This window comes from Narcine bancroftii, chromosome 4, assembly GCF_036971445.1.
Source record: "Narcine bancroftii isolate sNarBan1 chromosome 4, sNarBan1.hap1, whole genome shotgun sequence".
Taxonomy (NCBI): Eukaryota; Metazoa; Chordata; class Chondrichthyes; order Torpediniformes; family Narcinidae; genus Narcine; species Narcine bancroftii.
The window spans coordinates 8157536-8179965 of NC_091472.1; the positions used below are offsets into that span (position 1 = coordinate 8157536).

Sequence of the window (22430 nt, forward strand, 5' to 3'; positions counted from 1 at the left end):
CCCAAACATCATTTCATAAGGGGACAGCCCTACATCTTTTCGTGGGGCAGTACGAATTCTCAATAAGGCCAGGGGCAGACACTTTATCCAAGGCATTTTAGTTTCCACCATTAACTTTGTCAATTGGATTTTTAGTGTTCCATTCATACGTTCAACCTTCCCTGAGCTTTGTGGATGCCAAGGGGTATGTAATTTCCAAGAGACCTGTAATGCATTACAAATCAATTGCTGGATTTTTGAAGAAAAATGTGGACCCCTGTCTGAGTCTATAGAATCCATTATACCATATCTGGGGATTATCTGCTCTAGGAGGAGGCGAGCTACTGTAGAGGCTGTAGTATTTATTGTTGGGAAGGCTTCTACCCATCGGGTAAAGTGATCTATTATCACCAACAGATATTTCCATCTTTGAACTTGAGGTAACTCTGTGAAGTCGATCTGGATACGTTGAAAAGGGCGTATGGCTAATGGTTGACCTCCCATGGTCCCTGTCCTCATTATCTTCTTATTAATTTTTGTGCATAGGTAACAATTTTGCACCTCTTGTTGGGCCAAGGTGTAGATTCTTTTACACACATATTCTCGAAGCACTGTGTCACATAAGGCTTGGGTGCCCCAGTGGCTCTGTTGATGCAGGTGTTTTAAAATATTGCGAGTTATTTCTTTATTTAGAACAATTCTTCCATCTGGTGTTTTCCATGTTCCATCAGGTAACTGGCTTGCGCCCAGCTGATCCATGTTCTTTTCTTCCTTAGCAGTGAAAATGGGAGCTGTCTTTATGCCTTGCCTTATTGGGATTAAAGTCAGCAAACGGACTTCTTGTTGCATGGCTGCTCTTTTGGCTTCTTCATCAGCCAGTCTGTTTCCAATTGCTGTCGGGTTATCTCCCCTTTGATGACTTGGTATGTAGACCACTGCTATTTCTTGGGGTAATGTTAAGGCTTCTAGAGTCAGAGTAATCATCTGTTCGTGTGCCAATTCCTTTCCTCTTGATGTAATTAGACCACGCTCCTTCCAGATCTTACCAAAGGTATGCACTACCCCGTATGCGTATTTGGAATCTGTGTAAATCGTTCCAATTTTCTTTGCCAGTATTCTGAGGGCTCTCTGCAAGGCATATAGTTCACAGGATTGTGCTGACCAGCTTCCGGGTAGTCTAGTGGATTCTACTACTTTCCAAGTATTTCCTTCTATTATAGCATACCCATTTCTTCTCATTCCGTCAACACATCTGGCGGAGCCGTCAATGTAGAATTCATATCCTTCTCCCAGCGGAGTATCGCAAAGGTCTTCTCGGGTCTTGGTCTGAAGATCTGTCAACTCGACACAGTCATGCTCCACCTCTTTCTCTGTTTCACTGCCGTATAAAAACTGAGCTGGGTTGCAGCTATTAATTTTTGCAAACTGTAAATCTTCTCCAACCATTAAAATGGTTTCATACTTTAATATGCGAGAATCAGTCAGCCATCGATGGGCAGTTTGTGTTAATAAAATACTCACAGAATGGGAGGTGTACACAGTCATCTTTCCTCCAAAAGTAAGTTTACGTGCTTCCTCTACCAACAGAGCAGCAGCCGCTACTCCCTGGATACACGTCGGCCATCCGCGAGACACTGGGTCCATCATTTTGGAAAGGAAAGCCACTGGGTGTCGCTGACCGCCTTTTTCCTGTGTTAAAACTCCCACAGCTGTTCCTTGGTTATGAGTGACAAATAGCTGGAAGGGCTGTTTTAAAGAGGGCAGAGTGAGCACTGGGGCTCGTGTTAGGCGATGTTTCAAGTCCTCGAACCATCCCTCCTCCTCCTGGGTCCATTTCAATGGATAGTCATTTTCATTTGTCAGTTTATCATACATAAACTTCACCAAAGCTGAGTAGTCCTCTATCCATAACCTACAGTATCCTAAGAGTCCCAGGAATTGTCTTTTTTCCTTCTTATTACGGGGTAAAGGCATTCTAGTGATTCCCGCAATTCGTTCAGGGGTAATCCGTTTCTGTCCTTTACTTATCTGGTGTCCCAGATATATCACAGTTTTCTCAACAAACTGTAACTTGTTTCTGGACACCCGTAGACCCTTTTTCCCCAGATAATTCAAGAGTCTAATGGTCTCTCCCCTCATTTCTTGTTCCTTGGGTCCTGATAATAGTAAATCATCCACATACTGCATTAGTTGGGAATCATCAGATTGTGGATAGTCCATCAGGATTTGTTCTAGCATTTGTCCAAACAGGTTTGGAGCTTCAGTGAACCCTTGGGGCAATACAGTCCACCGAAACTGTCTCCGTCTACCTGTCCATGGATTTTCCCATTCAAACGCAAACATATCTCTACTTTCCTCTTCTAATGGACACGTCCAGAAGGCATCCTTCAAGTCGATAACACTAAACCACTCATGGTCTGGGGGAATCCGACTCATAATAGTATAGGGATTAGGCACCACTGGGTGGCGGGTCTGAACAATAGCATTCAAACTTCTTAGATCCTGAACTAGGCGATAGGATCCATCTGACTTTTTTACTGGGAGTATAGGGGTGTTATAAGGTGACATGCATTCTTCTAATAGTCCGTCTCGTATTAAAGTCTCAATTACCGGCTGTAGCCCTTTTCTCCCTTCCAAAGAAATAGGATACTGACGTTTCCTTACCGGCTGATGACCTGGTATTAATGTGACATGTAAAGGTGGGATGTCCAGACCTCCTCGATTTCCCTCCTTATACCAGACTCTCTCGTCAATCTGCCGTTCATCCTCTTCCTTTAAAGCGCAGAGGTGGACTCGCACTTCTCCGTCCACAGGGAGAGCACCCAAACCTAGGAGAGCCTGTAAGTCCCTTCCTAGGAGGTTAAATCCAGCCGAAGGTAATAACAAGAGGTCTTGTACCCCTTCTCTTTCTTCCAGTTTCACTGTTACTTGGGGAATTATTGATACCATTCTGGGAGCCCCTTCTATCCCAGAAATTGTCATATTACTTTTTATAGGCTCAGTTCCGATTGGCACAGTTATTACACTACTTCGTTCCGCTCCTGTGTCCACCATAAACACCACCTCTTCTCCCTTGGGACCAATTTTTAGTTTTACCAGGGGTTCCCTCTTATATTTGGTCCCTAACATTTGGAACCCCTGACACCCCTAATCTTCTTCCATAAGTTCGAGGGCACGCAATTCCCTCTTGTATCAGGGGCATTCCCTCTTAAAGTGTCCTTCCTCATTGCAGTAATAGCACTTAACGAACCTCCGGGGTCTTCCCTCTCTTGGATATTTTGGATTGTTTAGAGGAAGGTTTTGTTTTCTTTCCCCTCTGGATTCAGCATTCATCTGTCGGATAGTCTGTACCATAACCTTTGTCGCCTTCTTTTGATCTTCTTCTTCTCTCTGCACATATACTTTTTGTGCCTTTTTTAACAGTTCACTTAGGGGTTTTTCACTCCAGTCCTCCTCCTTTTCTAGTTTCTTTCTAATGTCTTGCCATGATTTGGAAACAAATTCAATTCGAATAAGCTGTTCACCCATTGGTGTACTAGGGTCCACACCAGCATACTGTTGGACATTCTTTCTCACCCTCTCCAAAAAATCAGTAGGGGACTCGTCTTTCCCCTGGTGGTTCCCAAATGCCTTGGTAAAATTGTGACCCTTTGGCACAGCCTCCCGTATCCCTTTAATTGTCCATTCTCTATATTGTTTCATACTTGCCAATCCCTCGGGTGTTCGTTTGTCCCACCTGGGTTCATTTAAGGGATATTTTTGTTCATGGGGTCTAGGGTCCCCAGGTTGTTCATATTCCCACATGAGGAGGGCAGCCCGTCGAATCATCTGCCTCTCCTGGGGTGAAAATAATGTTCCCATTATTGCCTGCATCTCTTCCCACGTATATGTGTTTGGTCCCAAGAATTGGTCAAGCTGTTCAGCCAGTCCTATAGGATCTTCCAATAACTTTTTCATTTCTTTCTTAAATCCCCGCACCTCTGTACTAGTTAGGGGAACATTCACATATCCCGTTCCCCCTCCCGGTCCTCCCATAGGAACTTCTCTCAGGGGATTTAGGTTTATTGAAAACTTTGATGGTCCTGGACCAGTCTGGGATCTTGTCCAGGGTCGGTTTACCAGTGGAAGTTTAGGGTCCGACTCCCTTAATTCATCCTTTTTTTCCCAGCCCCCTTCGGGGCAATCAGATTCATCACCTTTCCCCTCCGGTAATAAGCTTTCCTCGGGCGCAGTAGGCACCGGGGGAATATAAGGAGGGGGAAGGTTGTCCAGAGGTTCCCATTTCTTTTCTCCTGCCACTCTCAATTTAAAACATTCTGTTAAGGATCCTGGCCAGGGAACCCAACAAAATGCATATGCTGACTCTTCTTGATTCACCTTTGGTCTCAAATTTACATATATGTTTAATGCTTGTCTAACCCAATCCTCATCAGATCCAAATTTCGGCCACCAGACCGAGGAACCTTTAATAGGTTGTTTTGACCAAAGGAGACAATATTGGACCATCTTTTTCTTGTTTTTGTCCCGATATCTTTTACTATCCCAATTTTCAAACATTCTCCCCAAAGGGCTGTCAAGGGGTACTCCCAGGAATTGTCCTGAATTTTCAGACGAGCCCTTAGATTTTGATCCTCCCATTTTCCCACCTAGATCTGTTTATCGTTGCTGAGGACCCTCTCGTTCTGGACCCTACTCCCTTCCTCTCAGACGCCTCGTCGGAGGTGCTGTCCCTCCTTCGGTTACCGCTGAGGTTTTCCTGGGGTTGACCCCTCTCTTCTCGGCACTTCGTCGGAGGTGCTGTCCCTCCTTCGGTTACCGCCGAGGTTTCCCTGGGGTCTATCCTAGAGTCCCGCGACAGGGTCCTCACACCACGACAAAAGATCTATACTTAATCTATTCCGTTAGGTTTTTATCCAAACAGGTGTATCCCGTTACACCTGTTACCCAATCCCCACACCACAATCGTAAGTCGTCACTTACCGGTGTCTTCCCGGGGATTGAACCGTCACCCTTCTCCTCTCCGTCTTGTCGTGTCACCCTGTCCGGATACCACTCGCTCAAGCCGCCCGAAGCGACGAGCAAGGGACTAGGAGCCGCTGAACTCAGCGGGGTGCACCGCCTCCGATGTCCCTCTTCTCGCCTCCCCTCACGGCCGGAGTGTAGATCCCGGACGAGCCCCCATTTGTCACAAATAAAACTTCTCACACATGAGTCTCTTTAAAACTGATGACACGACAAGCTTTATTTACAAGTCTGCAGAGTTGGACTCAACTGGTTTCTCACCAGTTAAGCCCCGATACATACAGTGCATTGATTTTTATACCCTTATTATTTGCCCTTCCCCTTCTTATTAATACTGTTTTAATTGGTTAGTATTACAAAAACATTCTAAGTATAACTGCATTATTAATTATCACGTTCGTTACGTACGCTGTGAACTCTACATTCACTAAATTCTGTTTCTCACACTTCTTATCAATCCTTTGTCTCCTGCATGTCTCTTACTATGACCATGAAAAGATAGGTTTAAAAAAACATATTCAGCAGATCCTTCTGTCCTTGACTGCTAGTAAACTCTCTGTCCGTTCTGGCTTCCCTGTTTATGATTAATCATCACATTTTAACTTAAGTCTTTTTAACCTAAATTCTCTATATAACAACAACCTTCCTTCAATCATGTCTCACAAATTGCTATCAAATTATAACGCCACATGTCAATCCACAGCATCAGTTCATCCACCTTGTTTGCCACACTCCTTGCATTGAAATAAATGCATCTCAGAGATCTTCCACATTTAACTTTCTGCCTCTCACCCTCTCTACAATTGTTACTATGGCCACTATTTATTACCTGCTGTTGTTCCACCTCCAGGTTGTGTGAAAGCCTTTTTTCTTTGCCTAAAGATTCTGTTCTTGTTACCCTCCCTGACATGAACCCTTGTCCCCAACCTTTCTTGTTTAAAGCTCTAGCAAACGACCCTGCCAGGAGACTGGTACCTCTGGAGTTTAGCTGTAACCCATCCTTACATCTTCATCTTTGGAGAATTATATAATGCTCTTATCCAATTTATAAAATTTGTCAGAATTCCAAAAACCTTCAGTACTTTAAATAAATAGTCCCATTCTAATCTATCATACAGCTTTTCTGCATCTAAAGCTAAGACCACTGATGGTATTTGTCTTTTCTGAGCCATATCTATTAAACTTAAAAATCCAACAATATTATTGGCTGATCTTCTATTTTTAATAAAACCTGTTTGGTCCATATTAATCAATTTAGGCAAACATTTAGCTAATCTATTAGCTATTAGTTTGGACAAAATTTTATAATCGGTATTCAATAACGAAATTGATCTATATGAAGATGGAAGTAAAGGTTCCATCCCTTTTTTTGGAATAACTGTCATTTACACAGTTTTAAATGACTCAGGTAAGTCCCAAAGATCTTCCATTTGATCTAACAATCCTATAAATATCGGAATTAATAACTCTTTAAATTCTTTATAAAACTTCAGAGAAACCGTTCTCCCCTGGAGCCTTATTTTTTTTGTAAGGACATCAATATATCATATAATTCTGTAACTGTAAGAATTTGAAGTTCTTGACCTTCTCCGCTACTGAGGCCTCGATCAGGACTGGGCCATGTTCCCCTTGTGGTGGTTCCTGGATGACCGATGGAAGTTTAAACAAGGTAAAAATCTGGACAATTGGCTCCATCTGAATAATCTCTGGTGTCCAGAGACATTGTTAACAATTGTTTTCCAAGTTTTTCATCACATAAATTCAATGAACGAGACAAAGAAATGATTCAACTTCATAGAAACAGTGCCACGACCTGAATATCTTGTTGAACTCTTGTTTCCTTCAGAGGTTGAATAAGAGATGTTTAAGCTTTTAGTCACTGGTGTTGATATCATGGTGGAGCTTGCAATGTTTAATAGTCTTCTCGTGATTGTTCCTGAATGATCGATGGAAGTTTAAGGAAGGTGTCAGTGAAAATCTGAACAAATGTAAGGAATAAGAGTTTGGCTACAGACAAGATGGGCTGAAGAGCCTATTTCTGAGCTGCAGTGTTCTTTGGTTCTATGGAGGAAGAATGGGGAACAAATTGTGCAGGCAGATGGCGATGGGGTCAGAGTAGGGAATGGTCTGAAATTGCATGTAGTAATCAGATGAGATGATGGGCAGTAACTTTTTTCAGAGCTCTATTTCACAATACCTCTATGATCCCTTGCACTCTATCCCACTCCACTCGGTAGGTGCCAGTAGTAAAGTCATAGGGTCTTATAGAACAAAACACTGTAAGAGCTCTGCAAATATCCTTCACAGCAAGAATCCATCCCATTCACTGTCGCACACTGCAATTTAATCTTCTTATAAATTTAAATTTAGACGTACAGCAAGGGTAACAGGCCCTTTTGGCCCATGAGCCCGTGTCGCCCTATTACACCCAATTGACCTGCAACCCCAGTACATTTTGACCGGTGGGAGGAAACCAGAACCCCCATGGAAAACCAACGCAGACACAGGACAATGTACAAACTCCTTCTAGTCAGTGCGGGATTCACACCCCAGTCCCGATCGCTGGCGCTGTAACAGCGTGGCACTAACTGCTAGGACAACCACGTCACCCTTTATTTCAGCAACTGATTTCAACAATCAATGAAAATTAAGTCTTCAGACTCTGGGTTTTTTTGCTGTTGTCACCTTGTACATGAATTAACTGGCAGTAGAAACAGTGTTCTTAATTTACAATCCCTCTATTAAATATCATTTATTAATATCACTCTTTCAACACACAATCAGCTGATGATCATGATTGCAGACCAATGTAAGAAGCCGAGCGCTGTGATAGTAGGAGATTTTAACTTGCCAAATATTGACTGGGACTCCCAGACTGAAAGGGCTTGGATGGCTTGGGAGTTTGTGAAATGTGTCGGAAAGTTTTCTAAATCAATATACAGAGGTACCAACGAGAGAGGATGCAGTACATGATCTCCTATTAGGGAACCAGACAGGTCAGGTGACAGATGTGTGTGTAGGCGAACATTTTAGGTCCAATGACCATAACATCATTAACTTCAAGTTAATTATGGAATAGGATAAGGCTGGTCTTCATGTTGGGATTCTAAATTGGAAGAAGGCCCAAGGGGCCAAGTTTTTCCACAAAGAGAGTAGTGGGTATGTGCTGAAGGAAATGGTCGAGGTGGGTATAAATGCACCAGTTAAAAGTCATTTGGATAGGTGCATGGACAAGAAGGAACCGTGAAGAATATGGGCCAAATGGGGGCTAATGTGTCATAGGCACCTTGGTCAGGATGGAGTTGGTACAAGGGGCCTGTTTCCAAGCCATAAAACTACTATAAAGTGTACACTTACTTAATTAATTGGAGACAGTGATAAGATTATTGGGTATACAGGGCTGCATTGTTCGCATTGCAGCTAGGGCAGCACCAGCAATTGGGACCGGGGTTCGAATCCCAAGGAGTTTGTACGTTCTCCCCGTGTCTGCGTGGGTTTCTTCCGGGTGCGCCTATTTCCTCCAAAACATAAGGGGTTGGAGGTCAATTGGGTGCATTTGGCTGGCACAGGATTGTGGGGCAAAAGGGCCTGTTACCATGCTGTGTCTAAATTTAAAAACAAGTAAACAACAGGCGCTAACAGTTCCAAATCCAAGCCCACTGGAACCTTAAAATACCGGCCGCTAGCAAGATAGAGCAAACTTTCATCTTTCAATTTCTAATGAGTAACTTACTACAGTTTTCGATTTATATAACCCCACCCCTTTTCTCCCTAAAAACAAAACAAGCATTTCTCTTCTTCCTTAAATCAGACGAAACCACAAAAAAAGTGAACTGCAGTATGGTGTAATAGTTGCTGGAGCCAAGGAACATAGCTTGTGAACAAAAATAAGCACCGTGTTTATTAACTGGGATTCCTTGATGGAAATAAATTGTTCCATCAAAGCACCCTTTCCCTTTTAATAAGCAAAATCTCTGTCTGTTCAGATACTTCTGGGAAACACCTGCAGCTACAGAAAATTCCTCTCTCAAAGAAAATCAAGCTGACCACATCCTGTCTTACTGCTGCTGCTCCCACTCCCTTCCTCTAAGACCACAGGACACGGGACCAGAAGTATGCCATCTGACCCATCCCTGCCATTTCATCCAGAGCAGATCCATTCTCCTACTGAGCCCCACTCCCCTGATACCCTCCCTGACTATTCAGATACATATCAATCTTAAATACATTAAATTGCCCGGCCTCCACAGCCGCCCACGGCAGCAAATTCCAGAGGTTCACCATGCACTGGCAAAAGAAATTCCTCCGCATCTGTTTTACGCGGGGTCCCTCCAATTCTGAAGTTGTGCCCTCTTGTCCTTGACGCCACAAACATGGGAAACAACGTTGCCACGTCTACTCTGTCCAGGCCTTCAAAATGCAAAATGCTTCAACATTGGCTTGGATTTGGAACTTCAACATTCAAAATGCTTTGATGAGATTCCACCCCCCATTCCTCTTACTAACTAATACCATAATCAGGCAAGGTGGCAGGCACCTTCTAATGGCATCTCCAGTTTTGATCGTGGATGGTTTGCATACTATCTGTACTATTTTGAAAGCAGATGCAGGTCCATTGCACAAGTTACGGAATATGGCCACGCTTCTATTTGCCTGTGATTGGCTGCATTGCTTCATGACAATGCAGTCACTGTGTCTTTCATAATATCTTCTAGTTGCAAGGACATTGCACTGTGACGAAAGATAGGAATCTCTCGTCACTGATTCTCCCTTTTGGGACAGACTTCTGCAAAAGTAGCAAGGAGGAAACTAACTGCAGAGCTCTATTATTATTCGTTAATATGTAAATGTGACAGCACTGAAGAGGATGCAGAGGAAAGTCACAAGGATGTTGCCTGAGGATGAACTTTTCAATTAAGAGAAATGAGAAGTAAGCCATGATTGAGGCATATAAAATTATGATGGTTATAGATAGAGATATCATGTGGGGAGTGTTTGACCTTCTTTGGCTTGGCTTCGCGGACGAAGATTTATGGAGGGGGTAAAAGTCCACGTCAGCTGCAGGCTCGTTTGTGGCTGACAAGTCCGATGCGGGACAGGCAGACACGGTTGCAGCGGTTGCAGGGGAAAATTGGTGGGTTGGGGTTGGGTGTTGGTTTTTTCCTCCTTTGCCTTTTGTCAGTGAGGTGGGCTCTGCGGTCTTCTTCAAAGGAGGTTGCTGCCCGCCGAACTGTGAGGCGCCAAGATGCACAGTTTGAGGCGAGATCAGCCCACTGGCGGTGGTCAATGTGGCAGGCCCCAAGAGATTTCTTTAGGCAGTCCTTGTACCTTTTCTTTGGTGCACCTCTGTCACGGTGGCCAGTGGAGAGCTCGCCATAGAACACAATCTTGGGAAGGCGATGGTCCTCCATTCTGGAGACGTGACCCACCCAGCGCAGCTGGATCTTCAGCAGCGTGGACTCGATGCTGTCAACCTCTGCCATCTCGTGTACTTCAACGTTAGGGATGAAAGCGCTCCAATGGATGTTGAGGATGGAGCGGAGACAACGCTGGTGGAAGCATTCTAGGACCTATACTCATTGGAATTTAGGAGAATGGCCGGGGGGGGGGGTGGTGGAGGGATTTCAAATGTTGAAAAGCTTGGACAGAATAGATTTCGAAAAATTACTTCCCATTGTGAGAGAGTTGAGTACAAGAGGACACAATTTTAGGATTGAATGTTGTCTACTTTCAACAGGGATGAGCAGAAATTTCTTTGGCCAAAGGGTGGTAAGACTGCAGAATTTGCGGATGTGGAGGCCAGGTCATTAGGTGTATTTAAGGCAGAGAGTGAAGGGACCTTAACGAGTCAGGGCATCAAAGGTTATGGGGAGAAGGCCAGGCAGTGAGGCTGTGGGAAAATGGATCCGCTCATTAAATCGTGGGACAGATTCGATGGGATGAAAAGTCTATTTCTGCTTTTATGTCTTAAGGTAGAGGTCATAAAGTCTCCCAATATCAGAGGTAAATAAGATTAGAGTCTATAGATTAAGATAAGGGAAGAAATCTGAGGAGGTTATTTTTCATGCAAAGAATGGTCAGGATCTGGAATACACTGCTGTGGAAGCAGAGTAACGGACACTATTTAAGTCGCTAGATGAATATATAACTCATCAAGGTATTGATAGCTAGTGCTGTAACATAGGTTTAATACCAGTGGGTGGCCATTGGTTCCCATGGACACAGTGCAGCAATGTAGACCGAGACAGGAGAAATTAAAAATCCTGGGTGTCTAAATAAAAACTAGAAAAGCCCCAAATAAAAGAAAACCTGTGTAAAAGAGAAGCTTGAAGAAATTAGCAATTAAAAAAAAAAAATCTGTATTGGGAAAAGTATTGGATTAAAAGGTAAATTCTCTTGGGCTGATGTCTATACAAGGAAATTGCCATGTTAATGGCTCGTTGTTTCCAAAATTCTACATCAGGGAAACTGGGCGCAAACTTGGAGATTATTTTGTTCAGCGTTCTTACTCCGTCCGCTCCCAGTGGCCAAGCATTTTAATTCCAGACATCATTTCCACACTGACATGTCTACGGCCTCATATACTGCCAAGCTGAGGCCACCAGCAAATTAGAGGAGCACCTTGTGTTCCGTCTTCACAGAATCGAACCGGACGGCATCGATATGCGTAGCCTGCTGAGTTTCTCCAGCACTTTTGTGTACTGCACTGTATCTGCAGATTTTCATACTTAACACCCAAGATTCAAGGATAGGTTTTTTTTTAAACTTTATTTAAAATTTTATAACATGAATAAAATAAAAATTACATTTAAAGAAATAATAAAAAATAAGATAATAAAAATTAGAATACTACATCATTAAACTACACAAATTAACCCCCCCCCAATAATTATAACACAACATTAATCATCTAATTTAAAATTAGTCCAACCCTCCCCCCAAAATAAAGAGTGAAGAATTAATTAACAATGTTGTAAATAAAATAGAAAAAAACCCACTTACAAAAAAAAGGATAAAACTTAACAACAAAAAAAATTACTAACAACAAAAAAAATTATCAATACTAAAATAATACCCTTAAACATATATTTAAATCAAACATAATACATGTATTTAACAAATGAAATCCACTTTAAAACTAAGTTCAAATATTAAAATCATATATCAACCACATATCTGTTATACAAAAAATCATAATTAATAATACATAAATACAGAATTTCCATTAATACCAAGTTTCCTTTATAATTCATCGAGAGAACAAAAACATCCCTTAGAAAAACAATCAGATAAACTTTTTATTCCCTTCCCCTCCCCTTATATAAATTCAAGGATAGGTTTGAACCATTGCTAATGAGGGACAAAGACCGAGAAAGAAATCACAAATCGTTCCAGAAGGGAAAATGATGGCAAGAATCTATGAAGAACGTCACACAGTGACGCACACAGTGGGGGGTTATTTTCAGTCATGATAAAAGGTTCTTTTGACCCCCCCAAAAATGACCATTCTTTCCCTTTCACTGGTGCTTCTCAACCCACTAAACTCCTCCAGCAGTGCACTTTATGACATAAATAATTGGCCTGGACGGAGACAATTTGAACACAAGAGACTTACTTCAATTCTGTCCAGCGACTCTTGAGGATATATTTCCAACAGAAGGGCTGGAAAAGTAATAAGATTCTCATATTTGGGAGAGGGTTTTTGCAAACTGAACATATACTTCCTTGATTTAAAAGAATGCGTGATGATCTCATGGAAATATAAAACATTCCGAAAGGGCTGACAGAGTTAATGCTTCACCTGGCTGAAGAGCCTAAAACCATGGTTCGTGGTGTCAAAGCAGGGGACAGAAAGGATATTTTTTTGATCCAGGGGGCTGCCAAATCTTTGGCATTCTATGCCAAGAGGGCTACAGTAAAACCCCTGTTATGGGGAATTCAAAACAAATTGTGGAAAGTAAAGGTAAAAAAATGTAAGTCTAAAATTGGCACGCTTCGCCATTAATTCGCCAATCACGCTACATGCAAACCCGCGCAACCGTAAAATTCACTTATCTGGCATAGGTGTAGGTTATCAGGGGTTTTTTTCTGTCTATTCTTTGGCTTGGCTTCGCGGACGAAGATTTATGGACATTAGGAACTGAATGGTATATTCTGGCTTTCATTTTTTAAATTTCCCGCTGGATCAACTCAATCAGTCGATTTGAGAAACTATTCCTGAACACTTTTTATGATAAAATACATTGAAAATATCACACTCAGCTGGACAAAATCTTCACTTGAAAAGATGTGCCGAGTTCAAATTTACTGTTGGGCTATGAACAAAAATAAAACTCATGCACAGTAATTCCCTCAAAATATTACAAAGTTCAACAAATATTTGAAAATCCATTGCCATAACCTTCCAGTCTTGAACATGGAAACACTGGAGAGACTGATCAACTCATACGTAAAGAAGTGGCTTGGTCTTCCCTGGTTCCTCAGCAGCACAGGGCTTTATGGCAAAGGAGTCCTAGAGCTATCCATTTCCAGTCTTTCAGGGGAGTATGTGAGTGCCAAAGTCCTGGAGATGATGTTAACAGAGGCGAGTGATCCATTTGTAGCTCGGATTCCATCAGGTGCAACTAGGCAAGCAAGGGCAGCACTCAAGCATGGCGACATCGTGGACTGAGTACAGCAAAGCAGGAACAGTCTTGGTCTTAGCCTTGAACAAGGCTGCTCCATCTCAGAGATGTAGGCTTGAGGCGTAGGAGATGCGTCAGCAGGAGGAGGCAGGAAAATCCGCAGAGGCTATCGAACAGGCAAAGGAGGACCAATGGATGAGACGGGAGGGAGTGGAGAAAAGGAAGATCTAGTAGAAAGAGCTGTGGGAATGGAGACATTCAGAGCGAGCTTCGCCATCAGGGCTACATGCAACGTCTTGCCATCTGCCACAAATCTCAGCCAGTGGTAGGGAGAAGACCCTACATGCTCCCTCTTCCTGACTTCAGCAAAATTAGAACATCTTTTGGTGGGCTGCAAGACCAGCCTCATTCAAGCTGATACACCTGGCATCACAACCAGGTGCTACAGTGTCTTGCAGCAGTGCTGGAAAATCTGTGGACGATTGTCAACGCTCTTCCTCCCCCTTCATCCCACTGGCTGTTAACAGCATTTGTCTGGGAAAGTGAGGGTCAAACAAGAACTGCCACATCAAAATCAGACTCCGTCCGTGTGGTTAGGCGGGGCATGTGATTGGAAGATGGTGGCAGACTTAAGCCAGAGGCTCTCCTTCCCAAATGAAATTGCAGAAATCAACCTCAGACCAGAACTTGTGCTGTGGTCAGTCTCACTCCATCTCATTTACATCATTGAGCTTACAGTCCCCGGGAGGATACAGTGGAGGAGGCCTATGAGCGCAAGAAATTGATCTACGCTGAGTTTGTTGCTGATGTGAAACAATGTGGCTGGAAGGCAAGGGTCTGACTAGTTGAAGAAAGCTGCAGGGGATTTGTAGCCACATCAACATCAAGGCTACTCCAGGAGTCAAGAGTGCAAGGAAAGATACCCCGACAAGCAGTCAAAGATCTATTCAAAGCTGCTGGGCCCCCAAATGAGTGATTGGCATCTAGGGGGTGAGGCTGGGACGCCGGGATTACCTGCTGAACCCTCCAGAAGTGTCGCGGGTCTATCAGTGAAACACTGATGAAGGAGGACACCCACTTTGTAACCCAGAAAATGCCACCACTCACTTGGCTCCCCTGCAGAGCCTCGGCAGCAAGTCTCAGGAGTACAATAAGGGATATTAACATAGAGTTCCACATAACATACATATCTACAATATGGTGGTCACGTTTAATTTCTTTTCAATAAAATATTCACTGAAAAATATTTTTTTAAATAACTTGAAGTACAAAAAATCTATAATGTAATCTATTGCTTATGCAGCTTGAAGACCAGGGCATGGAATTTCCTTGATACAAATCCAAGATAGAAAGTCCCACGCCGATGAAATTTATCTTCATCTGGACTAGAATAACTTTTGCACAGGCTTTTTTGGACTTGAGGATAGCAACCCTTCAGTATTGTCCTAGAATTTTAAATTTAATCTTTATTTAATCCCCCAGACACTCCTGTGAGAAATACTGAAGAAAGCAAATTTTTTTTTGTAATAAAATTGTCTGCTTCAGTCAATTATTTCTGATAAATTCCTTAATTAGTTGCTAAGTCGGGGAAAAAGGAAATCTGTTGGACTGGGACGGTGGTTCAGGAAGGAAAGTTGTACTTAATACACAAGGAATTCATATTCCTAACGAAGGGCTCAGGCCTGATCTACCAGTTACCCTTTACCTCCTTCTCAAGGATGCTGCGTGACCTGCTGAGTTTCACCAGCATGTTTGGGTATTGCGCTCAACACCAGCATCTACAGGTTTCGATGTTTAACTCCATTTTGGGGCGCCCAGTTGTTCTTGGCCATCTCAGGTGCTGTACCTTCATTCTCCCAAATGGCTGAGTTTCCATTGAACTGATTAGTGGTAAAAAGAACAATGAACAAAGATTGACGAGGCACCTGAGAAGGTAAACTGGAGATTGAAGACCCAAGAGACCGCAGATGCTGGAATCTATTCCCAAGAGTTGGAACAAATGACTTAATTGAAACATACAAAATTAATGTGAGGTTGGAACATAGAAATATACAGCACAGTACAGGCCCTACAGCCTATAATGTTGTGCTTGACATTATAACCTATTCTAACAACTGCCTGGAATTTCCCTACTGCATCACCCTCCATTTTTCTCAATTTCTTTAACTATCAAATAGTCTCTTAAAATAGTCTCTTCCCCCCCCTGTCTCCACTACAATTGCCGGCAGCACATTCCACATATCCACCACTCTGTGCGAAGAACCATCTCTTACATGCCCCCTGCTCACGGACATTTTCAACCTCTCATTGCTACAGTCAGAGGTTCCCACCTGCTTCAAAAGTGCATCAATTATCCCGGTGCCCAAGAAAAGCGGTGTGAGCTGTCTCAATGACTACCGCCGAGTAGCACTAACTTCTACTGTGATGAAATGCTTCGAGAGGCTGGTCATGGCCAGAATTAACATGTACCTAAGCAAAGATCTGGACTCTGCAATTCACCTATCGTCACCATTGCTCCACAGCAGATGCAATATCACTGGCTCTCCACTCAGCTCTGGATCACCTCGAAAACAGCAACTCATACATACAATGTTCTTCAGAGCTGGTCAAGAAGCTACAAACTCTACCCCTCTCTGCAACTGGATCCTTGACAACAGAAGACTACAATCAGTGCGAATTGGAAACAACGTCTCCTCTTCACTGATTATCAACACAGGCACACCCCAAGGATGCGCGCTTAGCCCACTACTCTACTCATTATACACCTACGACTGTGTAGCCAGGCACAATTCCAATGCCATCTACAAGTTTGCCGATGACACAACAGTTGTCGGCAGAATCACAAACGGCAATGAAGAAACATACAGGAGGGAGATATATTAGCTCATTGAATGGTGTCACATTAACAACTTTGCATTCAACATTAGCAAAACCAAGGAGATGATTGCAGATTTCAGGGGGTAGTCAGGAGAACTCGACCCAGACCTCATTGAGGACTCAGTAGTGGAAAGGGTCAAGAGCTTCATATTCCTGGGTGTCAATATCACCAAGGATCCGTCCTGGAGCCTCCATGTTGATGACATCACAAAGAAGGCTCGCCAGCGGCTATTTGAGCGGTGTTTGAGGAGATTTGGTATGTCATCGAAGACTCAAAATATTCTACAGGTGTACCATGGAGAGCATTCAGGCTGGTTGCATCACTGTCTGGTATGGAGATGCCAAATCTCAAGACAAAAAAAAACTCCAGAGGGTTGTTAACTCAGCCAGTGATATCACAGGCACCTACTGAGGACATTTACATGAGGCATAGTCTTGTAAAAGCAGCCACTATCATCAAAGACCCCCACACCCAGGCCATTACCTCTTCACTCTGCTACTATCGGGAAAAAAGGTACAGGAGCCTAAAGACGAGCACTTAGCAGCACAAGGACAGCTTCTTCCCCACTGCCATCAGATTCCTCAATAATCAACGAACCAAAGACACGGCCTTACTTTTTGTGCACGATATTTTTATAATTTCATATTATTGTTGTAAGATGGTCCATAATATGAATGTTTGCACGATGACGCTGCCACAAAACAGCAAACGTTGTGACTTGTTCATGACAATAAATTCTGATTCTGTTCTCACTCCTCAGCCCCTTGAAACGATGCCCCCTCATGCTAGAGCAGATGGCAGTGATGGGGCAGAATGGACGTTTCCCCAAACTGAAGGACACAGAATTAATGTCCACAATCTCCAAGTAAGGGATGAATGAACTTTTGGAACCCAGAGATGTGGACGTTCAGTCACTTAAAGCAAGATCAATATATTTCTAGACACTAATATGGGGATACTACAGGGAAATCAAGATTCTTTCAAGAATTCATGTGGTAGATCACCCATGATCTTGTGGAATGGTGGAGCAGGGTTGGAATATTTTAAGACAGTGATTCCACAAGATCGAGAATATTCATCAAAATAATGCTGGCACAATGAACCTGTGTTTTGCCTTTCTATGACACAAATTCTGCAAGACTCACTTGTGAAATCTTTCTGCTCGGTCTTCAGTATCTGCATACAGGAACATCTTGTAGGCGTAATTTTCTACGTGGGCATTCCCCACCACATCTTGAGTAATTGACTCATTGTCAACCAATTGCTTCTTCATCTGAAAGGGAAATTAGAAAGGAACACCACAGTTTATTACCAATGATTCAAAGTATTTTTGATCCTAATCAGAATCGTAATTTAGGTTCACGAGCACACCACAAAATTTGTTGTTTCGTGACAGCATTACATGTACAAAATTGCTGTAACTTACATTTTTAAAAATGAATATATTATTGCAAACAGAAGAGAAATTGAGGTAGTGTCTGTGGTTCACTGTCCATTCAGAAATCTGACGGTGGTCAGTCTTCAAGCTCCTGTACCTCCTTGTGAGAGTAGCAGTGAGAAGGCGGCATGGCCTGGGTGGTGCTGATCGCTGTCATAATACCCAATGTTCTCCCTCTAAAATCTGTACTGTGTTTTTCATTGATAGACAACAGACTCGCCAAGGCAAATCGCGCCTTTGGAAGACTACACAAAAGAGTCTGGAAAAACAACCAACTGAAAAACCTCTCAAAGATCAGCGTATACAGAGCCGTTGTCATACCCACACTCCTGTTCGGCTCCGAATCATGGGTCCTCTACCGGCATCACCTACGGCTCCTAGAACGCTTCCACCAGCGTTGTCTCCGCTCCATCCTCAACATTCATTGGAGCGCTTTCATCCCTAACGTCGAAGTACTCGAGATGGCAGAGGCCGACAGCATCGAGTCCACGCTGCTGAAGATCCAGCTGCGCTGGGTGGGTCACGTCTCCAGACTGGAGGACCATCGCCTTCCCAAGATCGTGTTATATGGCGAGCTCTCCACTGGCCACCGAGAGAGGTGCACCAAAGAAGAGGTACAAGGACTGCCTAAAGAAATCTCTTGGTGCCTGCCACATTGACCACCGCCAGTGGGCTGATATCGCCTCAAACCGTGCATCTTGGCGCCTCACAGTTTGGCGGGCAGCAACCTCCTTTGAAGAAGACCGCAGAGCCCACCTCACTGACAAAAGGCAAAGGAGGAAAAACCCAACACCCAACCCCAACCAACCAATTTTCCGCTGCAACCGTGTCTGCCTGTCCCGCATCGGACTTGTCAGCCACAAACGAGCCTGCAGCTGACGTGGACATTTACCCCCTCCATAAATCTTCGTCCGCGAAGCCAAGCCAAAGAACTATGTATAGCTTAACTAACTGGACTGCTCACAAAGCAAACTTTCTCACAGTACCTCAGGACGTGACAATAAACTTGAACTTGAAGTGGCATACCATCCTAACTTGGAAATAAATTGTTGTTCCTTCATTATCACTGACTGGACTCCCAAACTAACAAGTCGGGAACCCCTTCATTTATATCTGTAGCGTAAGTTTAGGAACCTCACACTGTTACGTGTTTCATCAGTAAACTGGTCTCATCTTGGATAACTTGATGTTTAATTACAAATTTCTCCTTGCCTGAAAATTTCCCTGGTTTCCACCTGAATAATGTTTATTCTCAGGCGATGGGTTTAACCAAAACATTTTAATTCTGTACTCCATTCCCACATTGAAATGACTGTCCTTGGTCTCATGGAATGCCAAACCGAGGCTACCTGCAAATTGGAGGAACAACACCTAATATTCCATCTGGACATTCTCCAACCAGAAGGCATCAACATTAACTTCCCCAGTTTCCGTTAAGCCCCCCACCCTTCCCTATTTCTGTCTCCTTTCCTCTGGCTCCCTTCCCACCTTCTCTCTCCATTCAAAGAGCTAACTGCTCCCTCTATCACTTCAGCCTTTTTCTCTTCTCCCCTCCCACCTATATCCATCTATGATTTCTGGCCTATACTCTTCCCCTGCCCTTTCCTCCCTCCCCCATTCTCTTCCCCACACCTTTTTATTCAGGCACCTGCCTGTTTTTTACTCGAAATGCTTTATTTCTTATAGATGCTGTGCGACCTGCTGGGTTTCTCCAGAATGATTGAGAATCAGAGTAAAACCTATTTAAGGTGCAACTTTCAACTCCTATATTCTCAATACTTACTGCTACGACGTTAATTCTGTGCCTTGTAGGTAACTTCTTATAGCTCATATTCAGTGTAGTATTTCACTGATAATGATAGAATTTTTTATTGTCTATCTCTACTTTCCCCCTGAAGAAATCATTTAGAAATGAGACTGAAGTGTCTGGAAACACACTAAGAATAGCACTTTTACGTCTCTGAAGGATGCAAGTGAACGATATGGGTAATAACACAAACTGACCAATTCAATAGGTGTTTTTATTAAGCCCGGCTCCTTCGGCAGAGAAAAATATGTACTTACTATTTTATAGAGAAGGCCTAAAAGAGCGCCACCTCGCTGCGCCCTCTGGAGGCTGGGGAACTGTCAACATGATGACATGGTGAGCAATGGCCGTCTTCTTTACCCATAATCCCCCACTCAGCTTATTATGGGTAACAAAGATGGCCATTGATCCTCCTTCTGCCCGGCGCTGCACCTCCGGCATGTCGAGGGACTCCGACCCTTATGCGGTGTTAATGCTACAATGACTTGGTTCTAGATCACGGTCTGACGGTGTCATCACGACATCATCGTCCCGCCTCTCGCCAGCTGCTTGCAGCAGCAGTACATTTATGAAGTGAGACGGAGCGCTCCGCTTCACCTCTGCGACCAACCTGAGGCAGGATCGGATTTGGCATCTTGGAGCTGCACACAGAGGATTTATGGAGGTTGGTTCAGTGATGAGGTTAGAGAATATCCAACTTTACAGTCGCAATTTCTTTCTCTATAAAAGGGCCTAGTGTCTAGCATTTTTATTTAATAAATTGAGTTTTATTCCCCCTGCTGTTACTGGGATTTGGATTCAGGATCAATGGAGATAATGATATATAACTGACATTCCGGGCCTGAGCCCTTGAAGAAGTCTGCCATCTCCAATCGTAAATGGGAGGGCGTTGAAGAATGCAGTGGAGCAGAAAGATCTAGGAATAACGGTGCATTGTCCCCTGAAGGTAGGAGCACATGTGGATGAGGTGGTGAAGAAGGCCTTTAGTCTGCTTGCCTATATAAATCAGTGCATAGAATCTAGGAGTTGGGAAGTAATGATGAAACTGTACAAGGATATGGTGAGGCCAAATTTAGAGTACTGTGTGCAGTTCTGGTCACCGATTTATAGGAAGGATATTAACAAGATAGAGAGAGTGCAGAGAAGATTTACAAAAATGTTGCCTGGGTTTCAGCATCTGGAATACAAGGAAAGATTGAGCAAATTAGGTCTTTATTCCTTGGAAGGTAGAAGGCTGAGAGGGGATTTGATAGAGGTGTTTAAGATAATGAGAGGGATAGATAGAGTTGATGTGGAAAGGCTTTTCCCATTGAGAGTAGGAGAGATGGATACAAGAGGTCATGGGTTGAGAGTTGATGGGCAAAGGTTTAGGAGTAACGTGAGGGGGAACTTCTTTACTCAGAGAGTGGTTACTGTGTGGAATGGGCTTCCGGGAAAGGTGGTGGAGGTAGGGTCAATGTTGTCATTTAAGAAAGAGTTGGATAAGTATATGGATGGGAGGGGGATGGAGGGATATGGGCAGAGTGCTGGTAAGTGGGATTAAAGGAGGGTACTTGGTTCAGTGCGGACTAGAAGGGCCAAATTGGCCTGTTTCCATGCTGTAATTGTTATATATATGGTCCCAGAGCTGTGGTTGTCAGTCCAATGACTTTAGCATTGCTTGATTTTTCACGTGGTCTTAATTCGACCACAAGATATCATCCACAAGGCGCTTGTGATACTAATGGATTGGAACTACTTAGTGAACCAGGCATGGTTCTTGCTTCATTATTTCTGAGCAACAAAGCTAATTATCTACAGGAATAGTAGTTAAAAGTTACCAACTCCAGAGGGAACTTAAAAAATTTGGGCAATATTCATCACATGAACATTATCTGTACTTTTCATCATGAAAATAACTGAGAATCAGGTTTCAGATCTGGAAATCATAACATAACAATTTACAGCACGGATACAGGCCATTAAGCCCTTCTAGTCCGCACCGAACCAAACACCCCTCTCTAGTCCCACCTCCCTGCACAATGCCCATAACCCTCCATCTTCTTCTCATCCATATACCTGTCCAACCTTTTCTTAAATAATACAATTGACTCCGCCGCCACTATTTCTCCCGGAAGCTCATTCCACACGTCTACCACTCTCTGAGTCAAGAAGTTCCCCCTCATGTTACCTCTAAACCTCTGCCCCTTAATTCTTAACTCATGTCCTCTTGTTTTAATCTTTCCTCCTCTTAACAGAAATAGTCTATCCACATCCACTCTGTCTATCCCTTTCATAATCTTAAATACTTCTATCAAATCCCCTCTCAACCTTCTACGCTCCAAAGAATAAAGACCTAATCTGTCCAATCTCTCCCTATACTCTAGATGCTTAAACCCAGGTAACATTCTGGTAAACCTTCTCTGCACTCTCTCCACTCTGTTTATATCCTTCCTATAATTAGGCGACCAGAACTGCACACAGAACTCCAAATGAGGCCGCACCAACGTCTTATACAGTCTCAACATCACCTCCCAACTCCTATATTCCATGCAATGATCAGGTGAGAGACATTTTCGATGTGGTTTTAATTGCTTTATTGTGTAATGCATTTTTTTTTAGATTGGCAGGAATTGGGTACTGAAATCAACCCTGATCATGTTGAACAGTGGAGCGGACTGAAGGGGTGCACCTCGTTTCCGA

The 22430-nt window shown here is 43.3% G+C and overlaps 1 protein-coding gene across 1 annotated transcript in view; it reads right to left on the bottom strand.

Annotated features, from left to right (window-relative positions):
- vta1 (vesicle (multivesicular body) trafficking 1) overlaps positions 1–20189 on the bottom strand; it is a 174908-nt gene extending 154719 nt beyond the window's left edge. The window contains exons 1-4 of the mRNA XM_069936110.1: positions 20048–20189; positions 19154–19290; positions 18039–18200; positions 17649–17776 (exon numbers count right to left, since the gene is read on the bottom strand). Coding sequence (XP_069792211.1) covers positions 17649–17776; positions 18039–18200; positions 19154–19290; positions 20048–20189 — 569 coding nt within the window. The remainder of the gene's footprint in view (positions 1–17648; positions 17777–18038; positions 18201–19153; positions 19291–20047) is intronic.
- Positions 20190–22430: the final 2241 nt, after the last annotated feature.